This window comes from Neoarius graeffei, chromosome 9 (assembly GCF_027579695.1).
Source record: "Neoarius graeffei isolate fNeoGra1 chromosome 9, fNeoGra1.pri, whole genome shotgun sequence".
Classification (NCBI taxonomy): domain Eukaryota; kingdom Metazoa; phylum Chordata; class Actinopteri; order Siluriformes; family Ariidae; genus Neoarius; species Neoarius graeffei.
Window position 1 is genome coordinate 41,080,130 of NC_083577.1, and position 19,345 is coordinate 41,099,474.

General features: G+C 41.6%; 1 protein-coding gene across 2 annotated transcripts in view; it reads right to left on the reverse strand.

The window, feature by feature from the left end:
- The window catches only part of coq10b (coenzyme Q10B), a 42,640-nt gene that overhangs the window by 5,035 nt on the left and 18,260 nt on the right, over window positions 1-19,345 (reverse strand). For both annotated transcript variants that reach the window (XM_060929499.1, XM_060929500.1), the window contains 3 exons: window positions 10,204-10,356; window positions 471-663; window positions 19-120 (listed from right to left, as the gene is read on the reverse strand). In XM_060929499.1, the coding sequence (XP_060785482.1) occupies window positions 19-120; window positions 471-663; window positions 10,204-10,356 (448 nt within the window). The remainder of the gene's footprint in view (window positions 1-18; window positions 121-470; window positions 664-10,203; window positions 10,357-19,345) is intronic.

A 19,345-nucleotide genomic window follows, 5' to 3' on the forward strand; every position in this document is an offset into this window, starting at 1 on the left:
TCTTTTCATGTTACTTACAGCAAAGTCCAGGGTGCATGTACGGGGGTAGCCAGGTAGGCCAGGACTGAAGCGCCACACTGTCTCCAGATGATTAAACAGTTTACCTTCTGAACATGAAGCCTTGTGGGCAAAACAGGAGACATAATGCAATATGTATCACCAACAAAATGTACTTTGCTCATGAAGGTAATATGCATTTATTTCAAGGCATACCACACACAAAAAAAATTATATACACAAAGGTAAGTCAAAAAGTTCTAAGACAGATGTTATAATTTCAAAAGGAATTCAAAATAAGGAATACAAAGAAGGAATTCTCCAGTGGAAACATGGCTTGCAGAAGTGTTTAGACTTAAGTGGAGGATATGTAGGCAAATAGCTTTGTTATTTTCATATTTTGTTTTTCAATTTGTCTTAGAACTTTTTGACTTACCCTCGCATATATCTGTCTTTCAACAGTAAATGCCTACCTTCACCAAATGGGGGCGCACTGTCGTAACAAGAGACGTGTAATTCTCCACCACAGGAGGAAAGCCCACTGTTAGCTTGGCCTTACAGAAACCAGAACGCTTGAACACTACATCTGAGCGCTTGCACCAGGGCACAAAGTGAAGGTAGTCTTCAACCTTGGACACCACATCATACATCTCTTGCATGGAATACCTGAAAGCACATGGAGCAAGAGAGAGACTACTATGAGTGCAACCATACATCACCTTGGGGCCAGCATTACAAGCGTGCATGGCTTAACACGGAAACCATGTGAAAAATGTCCGAGGTAACACGTCAGGACACACAGCGCCAATGGAAAAAACGGGCAACATGGCCATGAACCCAGCTCACGTCACTCTTTTTCTCAAGCTGATATGGAGTTGCATAAAGGTCAAATGTGTGTTTATTATACTCTTGTGATCTAGCCAGCGGTGAACTAATGGTTAAAAAGTTTAACCATTAGAACTTCATGTTAATCATTATGCACATTTCTCTTTTGCACTTTAAGCAGCACCGCAAAGATTATTGGAGGTGACTCAAACAGCAATTGCTCAATCAGTGCCAAATTGGATTTTTTTTCCCCTCTTGCATTTCCTGCCAATTTTTTCCCCTAATTTAGTCACAGCCAACTCCCACTTTCCAGTTAAGTCTCCCCCATCACATGTGAAGCCAGCAAGCTGCATGTTTCTGAACTGCTGCTCATGCATTTATTTAAAAAAAAAAAATCTTAAAATACTATATTTCATGATGTGCTGCTTTACAAAGAAGTTATCAGGCTTCAGAGAAACAGCCCTAGTTGCTTGCTCTTTCCATGTAAACTATGGGGGCAAAGGGACACAATATGACACAGTGGTGCTTGAAAGTTTGTGAACCCTTTAGAATTTTCTATATTTCTGCATAAATATGACCTAAAACATCAGATTTTCACACAAGTCCTAAAAGTAGATAAAGAGAACCCAGTCAAACAAATGAGACAAAAATATTATACTTGGTTATTTATTTATTGAGGAAAATGATCCAATATTACATATCTGTGAGTGGCAAAAGTATGTGAACCTCTAGGATTATCAGTTAATTTGAAGGTGAAATTAGAGTCAGGTGTTTTCAATCAATGGGATGACAATCAGGTGAGTGGGCACCCTGCTTTATTTCAAGAACAGGGCTCTATTAAAGTCTGATCTTCACAACACATGTTTGTGGAAGTGTATCATAGCACGAACCAGAGATGGAAATTAACCACCTGCCAAATGCGGGTAAATGTGTGTACTGGCGGGGAAATTTTGTTAATGTACCTGCCACTGTGGCAAGTAAACAAAGTCGTACAATAGGTTCGTCTAATCAATGATAGTATTAACTCAGAGTAAGCATGTAGCCTTAACGCTCACCTAGCTATTAATGTTTAGTGGTCATTGAGTGATGACAACGTGACTTCACGCAGCTGACTGAAAGTACTCAAGTATATCCCAGGCCCCATGTGCGCTAGTCAGAGTATCACTGTCCTACTCCACAGTGGGCCTTAGAAGCATAGGCTACCCAACTACATAGGTCACTATAAAAGCTATAAAGGCATACATATATTTTAATTAATATTGACAGCAAATTATAGTGATCATTAAATAATCAACGAAGCGAATAATGATGTATTTGATGTATTTTGTTTTACACTGCGACTGGGGATTGTGGGATATGGTAGTGAACATGCATATTACATGCAAAACGGTAAACACCACACTGGCCCCAGGAGCTCAAGTGTCTCGTCTCTCTGGACTTGTCATAGGCCTACTGTCGACTGAGAATGCCGTGCGCATAAATTGGATCTTCTGGATTTGATCGACAACTTTGCACAAAGTCGGAAAAACAGTAACCTACGAGTTCGTTATGGTGCGCCGACACTAGTGTTTTTGGTCTCCGTTTATGATGCACCGTCACCAGGAATGGTCGGCTACGCCATTCGTTCATCGGATTTGTCTACCATGTCTCCAACACTGGACAAGGAATTCAAACTGCAACCTCACAACTACACAATGAAGGTAAGAAAAAAACCTAGCTAACATTAAAATAGACTATAATGGCAGGTGGATTACAGGATAGTGTAGGCTTCGAATGTGTACGGTGAGAGAGAGCGCAAGAGCGGGCAGAAAGGTAGCAGGCGTGAAATTGTCAGTCAGAAAGAAAATAGGTAAAAGAGTGTGGAAAAATGTGGCGTTTTATATCAGGAGTGAAAAGGAAAGCTGAGGAGAGTGTACAGCAGGAGCAGAGCGATAGTGTACAGGCCAAGAAGCGATACTTTAATGAGAGATGGCGAATAGCGGCTGATGGGGAGCGCAGACAGTGGCTTGTCTATGAGGAGGGAATGATGTTCTGCTTGGTGTGTCAACAAAACACATCAGAGACCCAGAGATTGAACAGCTTTTTTGTTGGAATATTTAAAAAAAACTTAAACTAGAGGCCATGAAAGACCACGAATCATCAAAGTGCCATATCCACAATACCAAAATCGCTAACGGGAAATCGGTACCAGGAGAGAGCCAAGCCATGAAAACGCTCAATAGCCTAAAGGTAGCACAGCTGGAAAAAATGGCCTTGTTATTCCGCAATGCCCACGCCATAGCAAAGAAAAAAAAAAAGACCATTCAAAGATTATGAATGGCAGTGCACGCAAGTGTTTACTCCATTGGTCAGTCAGTGTCTTCATTAGCTAACTAAGCCATCAGACTGTACAACTCCTCTCTGGGGGGGGGGGGGGGGGGGGGAGGAGGAGGAGGGGTAACAGGAGGACAGAGGATGGGAAGGAGCAGTAGCCTTGGCTACTATAGTCGTGGCTCAGGTGGATAAGGCGCCATACCATAAATCCAGGGACCCAGGTTTGATTCCGACCCGAGGTCATTTCCCTGATCCCTCCCCGTCTCTCTCCCACTCATTTCCTGTCTCTACACTGTCCTATCCAATAAAGGTGAAAAAAAAGCCCCCCCCCCCCCCAAAAAAAAAAAAAAAGTTTCCAGCTGCCCTGTAGCCCAGAACACTTCTAATGTTAAAACAAGATCTGAGGGGAAATTGATGCCTAACAGCTGAACTATCCCTAGACTAGGACTACCTGCTACAAGCAGACATAGTTCTAGAACAGTGATAATTGACGGCCACCCAAGTTAGTGTGAGAGACGGGATGCTCGGTCACTAACAAACATTTTTTTCCGCTGAAGGCGCTTATTGCTCTGAACGGTGAAGCTGATAGGATTTAATAATAATCTATATTCTTTTGATTCCGTGAGAAATTTAGTCTCTCCATTTAAATTGGAATTAGTGAAATATACAGCACACTCATGGGCACTTAAGCCGTGGTCTCCTGATCGGGAATCAAACTGGCAACCCTTCGGTGTCTCGCCCGAAGCCCTAACCAGTAGGCCACGGCTGCTTTAAGTTTTAAAATTTGGCGCTGCCAGCGTGTTTTAAAAAAAAAAAAAAAAAAAAAAAAAAAACACATTTGGTGGACATGGGCCCTAATCAAATTTGACTATATTAGCTACTATATTGGCTAAGAGATAGCTTTCTTGCCGATACAAACAGCAGACAGGCTTTCTGTCAAAAAAATATGCCAAATGTACATTTTAGGCTACATTATTCTGGATAACAATGCAAGATATTCACTAGCATCTGTAGCAAATTGCATCATTCATTATGTTTCTAGGTTAGACAAGAAAAAGGGTGTAAACATAGGCAACACCTTTATCAACAGAAAGCAAGCCAACGTGTTTATTAAACACATAGTTGCAGTAGAGAGGGCGACCCTACAGTCCAAGGTGGCAGAGGCCAAATTTCTGTCAGTCTTGTCAGATGGGTCAACAGACTCAGCTGTCCTGGAGCAGGAGATTGTGTGTATACACGGTTCTGTAATGGAGGGAAGGTGGAGGTCCACTTTGCTGGCATCCAGGATGTGGAGAAGGCGGATGGAGAGGGTATAGGCCAAGCCATAGATGCTATGATGCAGAGGGTCAGTGAAGAGTGGCAGACAAAGTTGGTGGCCTGTTGTACTGATGGAGCCTCTGTAATGACAGGGGCACACAAGGGATTTGTAGCCAGGCTGAGGGGGACCAATAAACATGTCCTTGGGATGCACTGTATGGCCCATGGGCTAGAGCTAGCTTTCAAGGACGCAGTCCAGAAGTGTGCTTTGGCCAGACAACTTGATCATTTGTCAGGCCTCAATAAATTTTATCATAAAAGTGCACAAAATAGGGCCAACCTTAAGTGCTGCTTCTCAATGATGGGCCAGACACCCCTCATACCCACCAGGGTTGGTGGCACCAGGTGGGTTTCCCACCTCCTCAGGGCTGTGGATCAGTACCTTAGAGGCTACAATGGAGTAACAAGTCACCTACAGGAGGTAGGGTAAATTAGACTGTAGAGCAGATTTTTAAAAAATAAATACAATTAAAAATAAAAAATAGACCAAGTATCTGTAATGCATAGGCCCAGTGAAATGTAATGACTATAACTACTTTTTTTCCAAAGCTCAGTGAACTAAAACTAAAACTCCTGCTTGACTTAATTTTGTGTATAGGTTAAGTTATCCAATGTGGGACGTGTAAAAGCAACACAACGGAACAAAGCACGTGGCTACTTAAAATCCTGCCGGGACCCAGTAGCTCATGTTCTGCAACTTCATGTATGATTGCCTGACTCAACTCAGTAGCCTCTCCAAGACAGTTCAAGCATCAGATGTCACAGTAGCTGAAGTCCACAACTGCCTGGCCACCACCCAGACTATACTCACAAAATATAAAACCAGGTAAGTAGGATAACATCCAAGAAATAACTGAAAGTGTGTCTATTTGTTATGTATTTACTAAATATCTTGCCTCATATGACCTCTGTGCCACAGGTCTGGTCCCAAGCTGAAGGCTTACGTAGACCAGCACGAGAGTGATGACAACACTGTAAACTGTGTCATGAGGGCAAAGTCATTGCTACTGGACGAGCTCTGCCAGAGTCTCCAAACAAGATTTTCTGATATGAGCACGAGCATCCTCCAGGCTACTAAGCTGGTTAATCTCAAGAGTTGGCCCGATGCAGAGAATTCTGAAGGTATGGAGAGAATTACAAAATATAATTTATTCAGAGATTCTTGAAAGCATATCACTTAGTACAAAGTATCAGTATTCTATGTCTATTCTATCTGTTTCTCCAGAATTTGGTGAATCTGAAGTGGAGGTATTGCCGAGTCACTTCCAAGATGTCCTCACATCCTCCGGGGTTGCCGTTGACCATATCCCTGACCAGTGGACTGTGCTGAAGACACACCTATGAGAGAGGAGAGTTTTGGCACAAGACCTGGCCAGAGACCAACAGAACTTTGAAACACCAGTGTCCTGATATGCTGAGCTTGATTGACCTCATTCTCACTCTACCAGCATCGACAGCAGACTGTGAAAGAGGGTTCAGTCAGATGAAGCTGGCCAAGACTGAATGGAGGTCCCGACTTACAACATCTAGTCTCTGCAACCTACTGGACGTCCAGCTCTCAAGCCCATCCATAGATGACTTTGACCCCAACCCTGCTGTCCAACTGTGGCATCAGGCCAGTATCCGCGCTCGACGACCAGACTTCATGGAGGGGAGGAGGAGCACTCAAGATTGTTCCTCCGCTGATTCCTCAGAATCTGATTCTGATGAGGATTGACTATCTATGTCTATAGTTTGGTTTTGTTATGGTTTTTGTTACTGTCACCTTTAATTTAGTCAGCATGCTTGAACATGGTATGTTTTGTCAGTGTTCATATTTTCCTTGAGGCTTAAAATATTGAAATACTTAATCTTAACTTTAATAAACATGACTTAACATGGTAGATCCTTGTGTATTGTTTTTCATAGGCAATCAGAATGAAACATTTGCAACTGGGTCACTGAGGTTGATGGATAATTGTTCTGTAGTACTGTAGTAAGGACTAGGGGTTGGGGAGCAGGCTTTTCTGTGTGGAAGTGCACCATGGCATGAACAAAGGAGATTTCTGAGGATCTCAGAAAAAGCGTTGCTAATGCTCATCAGCCTGGAAAAGGTTACAAAACCATCTCTAAAGAGTTTGGACTCCACCAATCCACAATGAGACAGATTGTGTACAAATGGAGGAAATTCAAGACCATTGTTACCCTCCCCAGGAATGGTCGACCAACAAAGATCACTCCAAGAGCAAGGCATGTAATAGTTGGCAAGGTCACAAAGGACCCCAGGGTAACTTCTAAGCAACTGAAGGCCTCTCTCACATTGGCTAATGTTAATGTTCATGAGTCGAACCATCAGAACACTGAACAAGAAATGGTGTGCATGGCAGGGTTGCAAGGAGAAAGCCACTGCTCTCCAAAAAGAACATTGCTGCTGGTCTGCAGTTTGCTAAAGATCACATGGACAAGCCAGAAGGCCATTAGAAAAATGTTTTGTGGATGGATGAGACCAAAATAGAACTTTTTGGTTTAAATGAGAAGTGTTATGTTTGGAGAAAGGAAAACACTGCATTCCAGCATAAGAACCTTATCCTATCTGTGAAACATGGTGGTGGTAGTCTCATGGTTTGGGCCCGTTTTGCTGCATCTGGGCCAGGACGGCTTGCCATCATTGATGGAGCAATGAATTCTGAATTATACCAGCGAATTCTAAAGGAACATGTCCGGGCATCTGTCCATGAACTGAATCTCAAGAGGTGGGTCATGCAGCAAGACAACGACCCTAAGCACACAAGTCGTTCTACCAAAGAATGGTTAAAGAAGAATAAAGTTAATGTTTTGGAATGGCTAAGTCAAAGTCCTGACCTTAATCCAATCGAAATGCTGTGGAAGGACCTGAAACGAGCAGTTCATGTGAGGAAACCCACCACCATCCCAGAGTTGAAGCTGTTCTGTACGGAGGAATGGACTAAAATTCCTCCAAGCCGGTGTGCAGGACTGATCAACAGTTACTGGAAATGTTTAGTTGCAGTTATTGCTGCACAAGGGGGTCACACCAGATACTGAAAGCAAAGGTTCACATACTTTTGCTGCTCACAGATATGTAATATTGGATAATTTCCCTCAATAAATAAATGACCAAGTATAATCTTTTTGTCTCATGTGTTTAACTGGGTTCTCTTGATCTACTTTTAAGACTTGTGTGAAAATCTGATGTTGTTTTGGGTCATATTCATGCAGAAATATAGAAAATTCTAAAGGGTTCACAAACTTTCAAGCACCATTGTATGAGACTAGACTGACTAGAATATTCAGTGCCCTGTGTGGTGCCCTTGCCAATAGCAGTTATCTAATGCCAGTGTGAATGGGAGTTCTGTTAACCTGAAATTACCTATTAAGCTTGGCACAGATAACTGTAGAAACCCAGAAGGCCTTCAGCATGCAAGTACTTCCAGGTGTGCTGTACTGATTGTTCTACCATCAAATCCAATTGTTCAGAATGTGCCAAGAGCAGCTCTAACCGTGATGCATTTTTGTCTAACTTCAAGAGTGGGGAAACAAGAACCAACTTGTCTCAAGTGTTCGAGAACATCAAACCCAACAGCGAAAAAGCATCATTCATTAATGAACAAGAAACTTTAATTGTTGGCAAATCACTATGGTATAAGAGGTACACAATACTTCAGGGCACGATGTCGGAAAATACTCCACTTATAATCTGCTGTGCATCAGACTGCATTATTATTTGCCCCACATGCTCCATTGTATTTTATTCTTTGCTTGATCTGTATTAGGGCTGTCAAAGTTAACATGATAATACAAATTCCTTTTAACGGCACTCATTTTTTATGCACAATTAGCGCATGCATGTTCTGTGCCCCTCCCCCATAGTTTGGGAAATCAGGAAGTGACCTAGCGCGAGCAAGCACTGTAGCAAGGAGCTGGGAGTCGTGATAAAGTGCACTGATGAACAGAATCAACTTATATTGTTGCATTCTGACTGTTTACATAAAATGTGTGCATTTTTCTATGCTTTTGATGGTCCAGAGGGGAGAAAAGATGACGTGTTCAGGTGTGTGTGTGTCTCTCTCTCTCTCTCTCTGTATGTGCACGCAAGCTGCACACAAGACAGCTTGTTTTATTCTGAGATTCGTGAGTTCTGTCAAAAAAAAAAAAGTTTATAAATGGGACATTCCACTGAATGGGTGCCATTTGCTTGTTGTACCACTCCCAAATTAAACTTAATTTGTTATATCTTTTCAACACTGATTATAACACACACATTTAACTATTCAAAATGTGTATTGGTCAACCTCAGGCCACGTTACAAGGTTTGGAAGTCAAAGATGGCTGCATTTTTTTCAGTCCTGTTACCAAAACTCCAAGTAACAGGACTGAGTTTTTAGCCTAGGATTAGCTAATACATGGAATTAAGCCACATGGTGTCATCGCTAATAGCATGACCACACTTGGCACATTCTAGTGATTTACCAAAAATCTGTATTTTTAAAATAAACAAATATCATCTAAGAAATAATTTAAGTAACAGGAGAGTATGTTGACATTGACCTTATCAGTAAAAGTTAAAAAAAATATATATATACAGAAAAGCAAATGAGAGAACTAACTTTTAGTCTTCCCATGGCCTTCAGAAGACACAATTGATGTAACTTCCTGTTGAGCATGTGATTTATGGAATGTTCCAAATTTGTCAGATGGGGTAATACGTTTGGGTAACAGGACTGAGTGAAAACCCAGGGACATGACTAAAATGTGTATTTTAACTAAGATATTGTGGATTTCTTATGAAAAAAATATATATTTAAACCATGGATAGGATATGGAGTCACACAACAGTGCAAAAGAAATACTGTTTCTGAAGGATTTTAATCATAATATTTCATAGTTAGAGTGCGGGGACAGGTAACACATGCTATTTTTCCAGTGTTTTAGGTAGTTTTTATTAATCCTTACAATTATATATCTTAAATTTGAAATCAGATCAATGTGCAGGACATTCTGCGTAATAAGGAAATGTAAAGTACATTTTTATGTGCATTTATACATAATTTTCTAGGGACGGAAATGGCACCGATTCGGTGGAATGGCTCAAATGCAGTTTTTGCTCGAGTGTACTGTATATTTACCAGTGAGTCATTGCATTTTACTAGAAAACATGAGCTGTGTGATACAAATAAATACAAATGTATTTATCTGGGTTTTGTATTTTTACTTACTTTATTTAAAAGATGGCCACTACTGCTGTTCAGAGTCCACATCACCTCGTTTGTTTAGTGTATTTTATTGCATAGTTTGAGGCTGGAAGTTCAGTCCAGAACTAGAGGAAAAATAGTGTATTTTGTTCACACTGAATTTTTCTAAACTCTCAAAATAACGTTAATGCCGATTTATTTTTTAAATGCAGTGGGAATAAAATACCCACAAGAATAATTTCTGCTGCATCCAGCCTTATCCTTCCTGACCTGGCCACATATATTTGCATAAAGCAAGCATATTTGTCCACTCCCACTCCCCAAAAACTTTTAAAAAATAAATAAATAAATCCCTTTAAATTATGTTTAGAACAGATTTATAAAAAAAAAAAAAGGTGTGATTAATCGCAAGTTAACCATCATGAAATAAGGTCATTAAATATTTTAATCGATTGATAGCCCTAATATGTATATATTTGGGTTATATAGCGATACGACTGTACACAACATATAGACCCGGTTAAACCTGGAAACATTTCAGTCATGACAAAGGACACTTTACCCAATGATGCGTCTCTCAGAATACTCTTTCCTCCTGTTGAAAGAATCAGTGAGGTTGAAAAAGCTTCTGGATGGATTGAGCACAGGACGTCTAGACACGGTCCGCAAGAGAAGAGGCACCCTGGTCATCAGAATCCCACACGATGACAGATATCTGTACACAATATACAGAATGCAGCTGTGATGAGAAACTCACCATAATGCTTTTCACATAGCAACTAATACTTTATTCATTATCAGATTTTCTTGATTTTTCCTAATCTCAGCAGGACTAAAAAGGTACTTTAGAAATGCAACAATAACATTTATCAGCTGATCCAAAGTCATTCTGTGTTCAATCGACTGGCTTTTTGACATGATCCTGGAACTTTCTGTTGATCAAAAGCTGTTGTCACACGGCCAAGATAACTTATCCAGAACAACAGGATTAATCAATAAAAACATTACACGAGACACTTAAAAGCTTATAGATATGCATGAGCATGATTTAATTTGGGCTACTCTCAATTTACTACCGAGAGCCACTAAATTATCAAAACAGTGCCCGCTTGTCATCTCATTGAGGGGGAGAGAGAGACAAACAAACAAACCCATGTCTATGACCTAAAAAACAGACCTAAAGTGATGAGGCAGGTTACAACTCAAAATAGACATTTTTAAATAAAATGTGCTCTGGCTTGGGGATGTTGAACAAACCACAACAAGCTTGAGTCATATTTTGTTTTCTTTAAACGAGAGCACAAATCAGCCACAAGCTAGGTACAAATACATTTATCTGAGGATTCAAATTCAAATGGATGTCCTCTCCATGGCTCTGGATCACTCATTAACCAGCCAATGACATGCCGATTATAGGCTCAATATACAGTCTGTCTGTCCTTTCCAAATCTATCCATTATATTCCCTAATGGCGTTTCTCTCACACACTTAATATAAACACTATATCAATTTGCGCTGTCCCATAAAGTAACATTTGTTTTAACATTATTCTCCTTACTTATTTAAAAAAAAAATAATAATCACCTTCCCTAACTCTCTCTCCACCCCCAGGTTGGCTTGCTCGCCCACCGTCACTGCCTACTTACATTTGACCTGTGCTGTGCCCTTATATTTAATCAAATCATCTTTGGCTAAATGAAAAGCACTGCCAATAACACTGCTACTCTATGCTTCCCCAGAGGCTAATAGGTTTTTTTTTTAGCCTGTGTGTTATGTTAGGTTAGGAAAGGTCTTTGTTTCTCACCTATTATATGCTACACTAAGGTGTACCACAAGGTCAGTGTTGGGTTAATCTAATCTTAAAAAAAAAAAAAAAATCAGGTTTACAAAGAATCCAAGAATACTGTGTAGTTCATACATTTTTATAAATGTACAACGTCTTGCAAAAAGTATTCATCCCCCTTGGTGTGTCTCCTGTTTGTTCGCATTACAAGCTGGAATTAAAATGCATTTTGGAGGGTGAGCACCATTTGATTTACACAACATACCTACCACTTTAAAGGTGAAAAATGTTTTATTGTGACAAATCAAGAAGATGAAAAAAACAAATCTGGAGTGTGCATAGGTTTTCACCCCCTAAATAAGAGCTGGTCCAACCAATTCACTTTATTAGTCACAAACAGCTGATTAAGAGCCACCTTTGCACACAGGGTCACATGATGTCTGTATAAATCACCCTGTTCTGGAAGGATCCTGACTCTGCAACACTACTAAGCAAGCATCATGAAAACCAAGGAGCCTCCAAACAGGTCAGAGACAAAGTTGTGGAGAAGTATAGCTCAGGGTTGGGTTATAAAAAATATCCCAAACTTTGAATATTCCAGGGAGCAACATTAAATCCATTATAGCAAAATGGAAAGAATAGTATGGCACCACTACAAACCTGACAAGAGAAGGCCGCCCACCAAAACTCTCAGACCGGGCAAGGAGGGCATTAATCAGAGATGCAACAAAGACACCAAAGATAACACTGAAGGAGCTGCACAGATCCACAATGGAGATGGGAGTATCTGTCTATAGGACCACTAAGCCACACACTCCACAGAGCGGGGCTTTATGGAAGAGTGGCCAGAAAGAAAGGGGGGGGGGGAATAAATTAAAAAACCATTTGTAGCTTGCCCAACAGCATGTGGCAGACTCCGCAAACACACGGAAGAAGATTCTCTGGTCAGATGGGACCAAAATTGAACTTTATGGCCATCATGGGAAACACAATGTGTGATGCAAACCCAACATATCACCCCCCTGAGAACATCATTCCGACAGTGAAGCATGGTGGTGGCAGCATCATGCTGTGGGGATGTTCTTCATCTGCAGGGACAGGAAAGCTGGTCAGGATTGAAAAGCTGGCTACCACTAAATACAGGGCAACTCTGGAGGAAAATCTGTGCGAGTCAGCCAGAGGTTTGAGACTGGGATGAAGGTTCATGGTCCAGCAGGACAATGACCCTAACCATATTGCTAAAGCTACACCGGAATGGTTTAAAGTGAAACATTTAAATGTCTTGGAATGGCCTAGTCAAAGCCCAGACATCAATCCAATTGAGAATCTGTGGCATAACTTGAAGGTTGCTGTGCAGCAGTTTTGCCTTGAGGAATGGGCAAAAATCCCAGTGGCTAAATGTGCAAAGCTAATAGACTCATATCCCAAAAGAAATCACAGCTGTAATTACAATAAAAAGTGGCTCTACAATGTATTGACTTTGGGGGGGGGGGGGGGGGGGGGGGGAATACCTATACACACACACACACGACAGATTTCTGTTTTTTCATCTTATCATCACAATAAAATAAATACATTTGAACCTTTAAAGTGGCAGCCATGTTGTGTAAATCAAATGGTGCTAACCCTGAAAAAAAAAAAATTTAATTCCAGCTTGTAATGCAACGAAACAGGACAAACGGGGGGGGGGGGGGGGGGGGGGGGGGGGGGGGGGAATACTTTTGCAAGACACAGTATATTATAGACATTGTATATTATTGATTATGCATAATTAGTATTTATTGATATTTGGATTCGACAAATATTGTATAATACAGATATTTTAGACATTGTGTACAATATAGGTAGTTTGTGTGTGTGAGATATATATATATATATATATATATATATATATATATATATATATATATAAAAATTATAGTACATAATAGTTACGGGCAATTCTTCAGCAGAGGCCAAAATTATAAAATTAAGATGCTTGTCAGCTCAGTGATTATGCTAAAGTATAGAATCCAAGGCAAAATGTACTGAAAACCATATTTTAAAGTCCCCCCCCCATTATAGCAGTGTCGCTTCAGAGAAATCTTGGTTTGAATTTTAAGAAAAAGGTTTTTTTGACGAAATTCCATTCCTGACTTCTTTCCCCGTAAAAGATTTTGCATTCAGAGTTAAACATAGAAAAATTGGCTCTGCTTTTTAGGGTCAAAAGATACCCCATACAGTGTGAAATTTGTATTCAATAGCATTGTCTTGAGTACTGCAACTAAAAAAATAAAAATAAATAAAAAACCTTGCCACATCTTGCTGTGAATGTCATCCCGTTACCGAAAAACTACCGACACTAGTTATTGTAGTTTATTATATTCATTACACACACACACGCCCCCCCAAAAAAACACTTACATATTTACACTTTTTTCCCCTCTCCTGTATTGCTTGAGACACACCAACTGCAGGAACCAAATTCTTTACGTGTGTCAACATACTTGGCCAATAAACATGATTCTGATTCTAATTCCGATTCTTTTACTTTACATTAAAAACTCACTTATTTAGTTGACTTACAGGTCAGGCTAGTCGTCGACTTACGACTGCATTTGGTTATGACTGACCGGTCATAAACCAATCTGGTTGTGGCCTATGTTAAATGAACGCAAGTATATTGTTATGTGTAATGATATTGTAATCATAATCATCTTAAAGTCTTATTTTATCAACATTTTCTTATTTCATTACCTTGGCTCATTATTTGGTTTAAGTCAAACACTGCATACTACACTGCCTACAGTACAATTCGTTTAATACGTGCAAAACAAAAAAATATGAAATACAGGTGTGAAAAATAGAAAAAATTTTAGTTTGAAACATACCAAAATACAAAATGTAAAACAGCAAAATACAAAAAAAAAAAAAAAAAGTGACCGCTGGCATCACGGGTGCTTGGCTGTGGGTCGTATACATCAGCTGTTGCAGCGCTCGGGCTGGCGGGAGGATTTGCTCGTTTCATAAACCAGGAGCTGGGGTGGACACTGTTGTACGCGGCAAGAGGCTGGATGCTAGGCGCTGCCAGGAGCTGGGGCGGAAACTGTCATACGCTCAGCTGGGAAACACTTGCCAGTCATAACCAGACGGTCGTAAAGTTGCACAGGTCGTAAGTATATTACATATCTCAGAGATGACGTCCTTGAGCAGCGGCGGTTATGACCATGTAGTCCCATCCTTGAGTGACCGTCCCGCTGGCAGCTCATGCAGATAAAAGCTGTAGCAGTCTGTATTGGTGGTGGTGCTTTCCTGTGCTGCCGTTTCTTTTCATGTTTATTGGCGATGGTTTCTTCAAGCACCGCAGGGCTCTTTCCCATCTCTTTCCTCCACCTCTCTGTCTTGCACTAGTTGCTTCCAGGCACTTTCATCGACGTTTAGGGCTTTCAAATCCCACTTGCACACATCCTTATATCTCAGGTGCGGTCTTCCAGTGGGACTCTTGCCTGTTGCTAGTTCACCATACAGCAGGTCCTTCGGTATTCTGCCATCCTCCATGCATTCCACGTGCCCCAGCCACCTCATCCTTCGCTGTTCTAGCAGGTTGTACATACCGGACATACCGGTGCGTTGTAGCACAGCAGTGCTCGTGACGCGATCTCTCCAGGTGATGCCCAGGATGCGACAGAGGTCGCGCACATGGAAGGTGTGCAGTTTCCTTTCCTGGTGGGCTTTTAACGTCCAAGACCCACTGCCATATAAGAGAGTGCTGATGATGCATGCTCAGTAGACATGGATCTTGGTTTTCAGGTTTAGCTTGCTGTTGGTCCATACCATGGAGGACAGCTTGGACATCGTTGTGGCAGCTTTCCTGATGCACTTTCCCAGTTCAGAGTCCAGAGAGAGGGTGTCTGCTATTGTTGAGCCAAGGTATGTGAAGGTGTTGACTACATCCAGAATATGCTCGCCGATCTTGATTTCAGGGATTCCTTCAGCACCCTGAGCCATGATGTGTCTTTAAGCTTATGATGAGGCCAAAGTGGTTGCAAGCAAGCATCGCTGAAGCGAGTCATCAGGCACTGTAGCTCTTCAGCCGAATGAGCACTGATGGCAGCATCATCAGCAAACAGGAAGTCTCATAGGCATTTAGTCTGGACCCTAGTCTTGGCATGAAGTCTTGAGAGGCTGAACAGGTTTCCATCACTTCTTGTTCTGAGATAGATGCCCTCTGTGGCAGAGCCAAAAGCATACTCCAGGAGTACAGGGATGATGATGCCAAATAGCGTGGGAGCGAGCACGCATCCCTGCTTGACACCACTACGAATCTCAAACGCTACGGAGACCGAGCCATTGAAGACCACTGTGCCATTCATATTCGAATGGAAGGATTCAATAACGCTGAGGAGTGGGGGGGGGGGGGGGGGGGGGGCATCCAATCTTTGTGAGGATCTTGAACAGTCCTTCCCTGCTGACAAGGTCAAATGCTTTTGGCAGGTCGATGAAGGCCAGGTACAGTGGACGCTGTTCACGGCACTTCTCCTGCAGCTGGCGTACAGAGATGATCACGTCAATGGTGGATTGCTTTGCTCTGAACCCGCATTGTGACTCAGGGTAGACTCACTCCGCAAGGACCATGAGCCTTTGTAAGGTGACACTGGCAAACAGCTTTCCCACAATACTGAGGAGGGAGATACCACGGTAATTACTGCAGTCGGAACAGTCACCTTTGTTCTTATAGAGTGTCACAAAGTTAGCATCCCTCATGTCTTGCGGCACTGAATATAGAGCAATTCCAGCACAACGTCTTCCTGGCAGCATTTCAAGATTTCGGCTGGAATGCCATCTCTTCCTGGTGCCTTACCAGAGGCAAGTGATTTCAGGGCCTTGAGTAGTTCTCCCTCTGTTGGTTCTTCATCGAGTTCCTCTAGAACAGGCAGTCTTGCTCAAAGGCACTTCAGCCATTCCTGCTGGCCCAGGGAATCGAACCAGTGACCTTTTGGTTGCAAAGCTGCTTCTCTGATTGTGGCTTCCCCAAAAATGATGAACCATTGTTTTTAAGTACATGCAATACTCGACTTCATATAATGTAACCGATAGGCCTTGTGACTCAGAAGAAAGTGACAGCCAACTCCAATGTTACCATGAGGCAAAAAAATAATGTCTGGATTGTAATCACCTGACATCTAATTGTCCTTTAAGGTCACAAATCACAGACAGACAAAACCACGGAGAGAAGTAGCAGGCCATAAACACCACCAGTAAATAATTACCTTGTCAAACATCTAAATTTACATCTGGATGGGGTGAGAGATTAAACAAACTCCCTCGCAATACTTAAACATAATACTTAACTGCTGTTGATCAAGTTAAATGTTAACATGGTTACATCAATATTTTAGTTTTGTTGAGTTTGAGGTTGGGACATACACAAAACTTAGGTTTCTGTTGCAGAAAAATAAGAGCATCACCGCGTGAACTAACAGTAAGGTTACACACAAACACGAGCAATGTTTATCAGTCTACGGTCACTATTCTCATAACACAATCATTTTGTGATTTCACCTCACTGCTAAACCACACCAACTAAACACTTTTACCAAACATACATACACTGGATACTCTCTGGCACCACAGCAACTTAAAGTAAAATGAAAATTAAAAATAAATAAATAAATAAATAAATAAATAAATAAATAGCTGGTTGTTGGCTCTATAAGTCAGCTTCTTGCTGCTATCCTGCTTGTTACAGATTGAGGGCTGTGAAAGTAGACAATAGCAACTTCTGTTATGATGGCTCTTTATAGTGCTTCTCTAAATATTTAGCAAACTTTGAATTAGTTTGCAGCCAGAAGAGTGCACAACTCTGTAGCCTGCGACACCCCATTCACACTCGCACTGAAAAGCAACATTTATTGCTTTATGCTGTGGGAACAGGAGCAAAATGTTAATCTATCCCCTAGCGACTGAGCAACATTAAAGGGGAACTGAAGGCAAATTTATCATGAAAAATTATATTTCTCATTTTATAAAATGTAGGAATGCATTTCTGACAGCTATTTTGTCACTGCTATAGCAAGTTATGAGTGTTTGAAATATGCTATGTAATACAACCCCGATTCCAAAAAAGTTGGGACAAAGTACAAATTGTAAATAAAAACGGAATGCAATGATGTGGAAGTTTCAAAATTCCATATTTTATTCAGAATAGAACATAGATGACATATCAAATGTTTAAACTGAGAAAATGTATCATTTAAAGAGAAAAATTAGGTGATTTTAAATTGCATGACAACACCACATCTCAAAGTTGGGACAAGGCCATGTTTACCACTGTGAGACATCCCCTTTTCTCTTTACAACAGTCTGTAAACGTCTGGGGACTGAGGAGACAAGTTGCTCAAGTTTAGGGATAGGAATGTTAACCCATTCTTGTCTAATGTAGGATTCTAGTTGCTCAACTGTCTTAGGTCTTTTTTGTCGTATCTTCCGTTTTATGATGCGGCAAATGTTTTCTATGGGTGAAAGATCTGGACTGCAGGCTGGCCAGTTCAGTACCCGGACCCTTCTTCTACACAGCCATGATGCTGTAATTGATGCAGTATGTGGTTTGGCATTGTCATGTTGGAAAATGCAAGGTCTTCCCTGAAAGAGACGTCATCGGGATGGCAGCATATGTTGCTCTAGAACCTGGATATACCTTTCAGCATTGATGGTGTCTTTCCAGGTGTGTAAGCTGCCCATGCCACACGCAATAATGCAACCCCATACCATCAGAGATGCAGGCTTCTGAACTGAGCGCTGATAACTTGGGTCGTCCTTCTCCTTTTTAGTCCGAATGACACGGCGTCCCTGATTTCCATAAAGAACTTCAAATTTTGATTCGTCTGACCACAGAACAGTTTTCCACTTTGCCACAGTCCATTTTAAATGAGCCTTGGCCCAGAGAAGACGTCTGCGCTTCTGGATCATGTTTAGATACGGCTTCTTCTTTGAACTATAGAGTTTTAGCTGGCAACGGCGGATGGTACGGTGAATTGTATTCACAGATAATGTTCCCTGGAAATATTCCTGAGCCCATTGTGTGATTTCCAATACAGAAGCATGCCTGTATGTGATGCAGTGCCGTCTAAGGGCCCGAAGATCACGGGCACCCAGTATGGTTTTCCGGCCTTGACCCTTACGCACAGAGATTCTTCCAGATTCTCTGAATCTTTTGATGATGATATGCACTGTAGATGATATGTTCAAACTCTTTGCAATTTTACACTGTCGAACTCCTTTTAATATTGCTCCACTATTTGTCGGTGCAGAATTAGGTGGGGTTTACATTAGACCGTATCAGCGGATCATCAGATTAACGTTTTTAAAACGATTAGTGTGCACACAGCAACGCCAATACACAATTCGTGTGCACACAGCAACGCCAATACATGGATACGCTCGGCTCCGCTTGCATCCTGTGCTCCAAATCACTCCGCCCTGAACAGCGAGTGCCCTCTGGAGGGTGCGCACTCCGGCCCTGCGCAGCTCACAGAGCGCGCGAGTGAAGTGCACGAGCAGTAATTCGGGACTGAGCCGCTGTGTGTGTGCTCTCAGTGCATATCGGGCATGCGCGTCACTTACCACTTGCAAGTGGAAGGATGGCAAGCCTAAAGACAATCATAACTACACAATGGGCAGTATTTGCATCAGTATTTGCAGTATTTTCATACTTTTATACTCTTTCATGAAAGGTGATACAAGGCGGAAGTCCGTGCCGTTTTTCAGCAGTCACGTCACATGACCAACGCCAGCGAATCAGGAAGGTGGATGTCACAGTGACGTTGTTCAATGACGACGCTCAGCACAGCGTATCCTCAATGTTTACACAGCACCGGACCAGACACGATCTGGATTGAATATGTGGACCCTGGCGGATTCCCGTTTCCCGGCGTTTTAATGT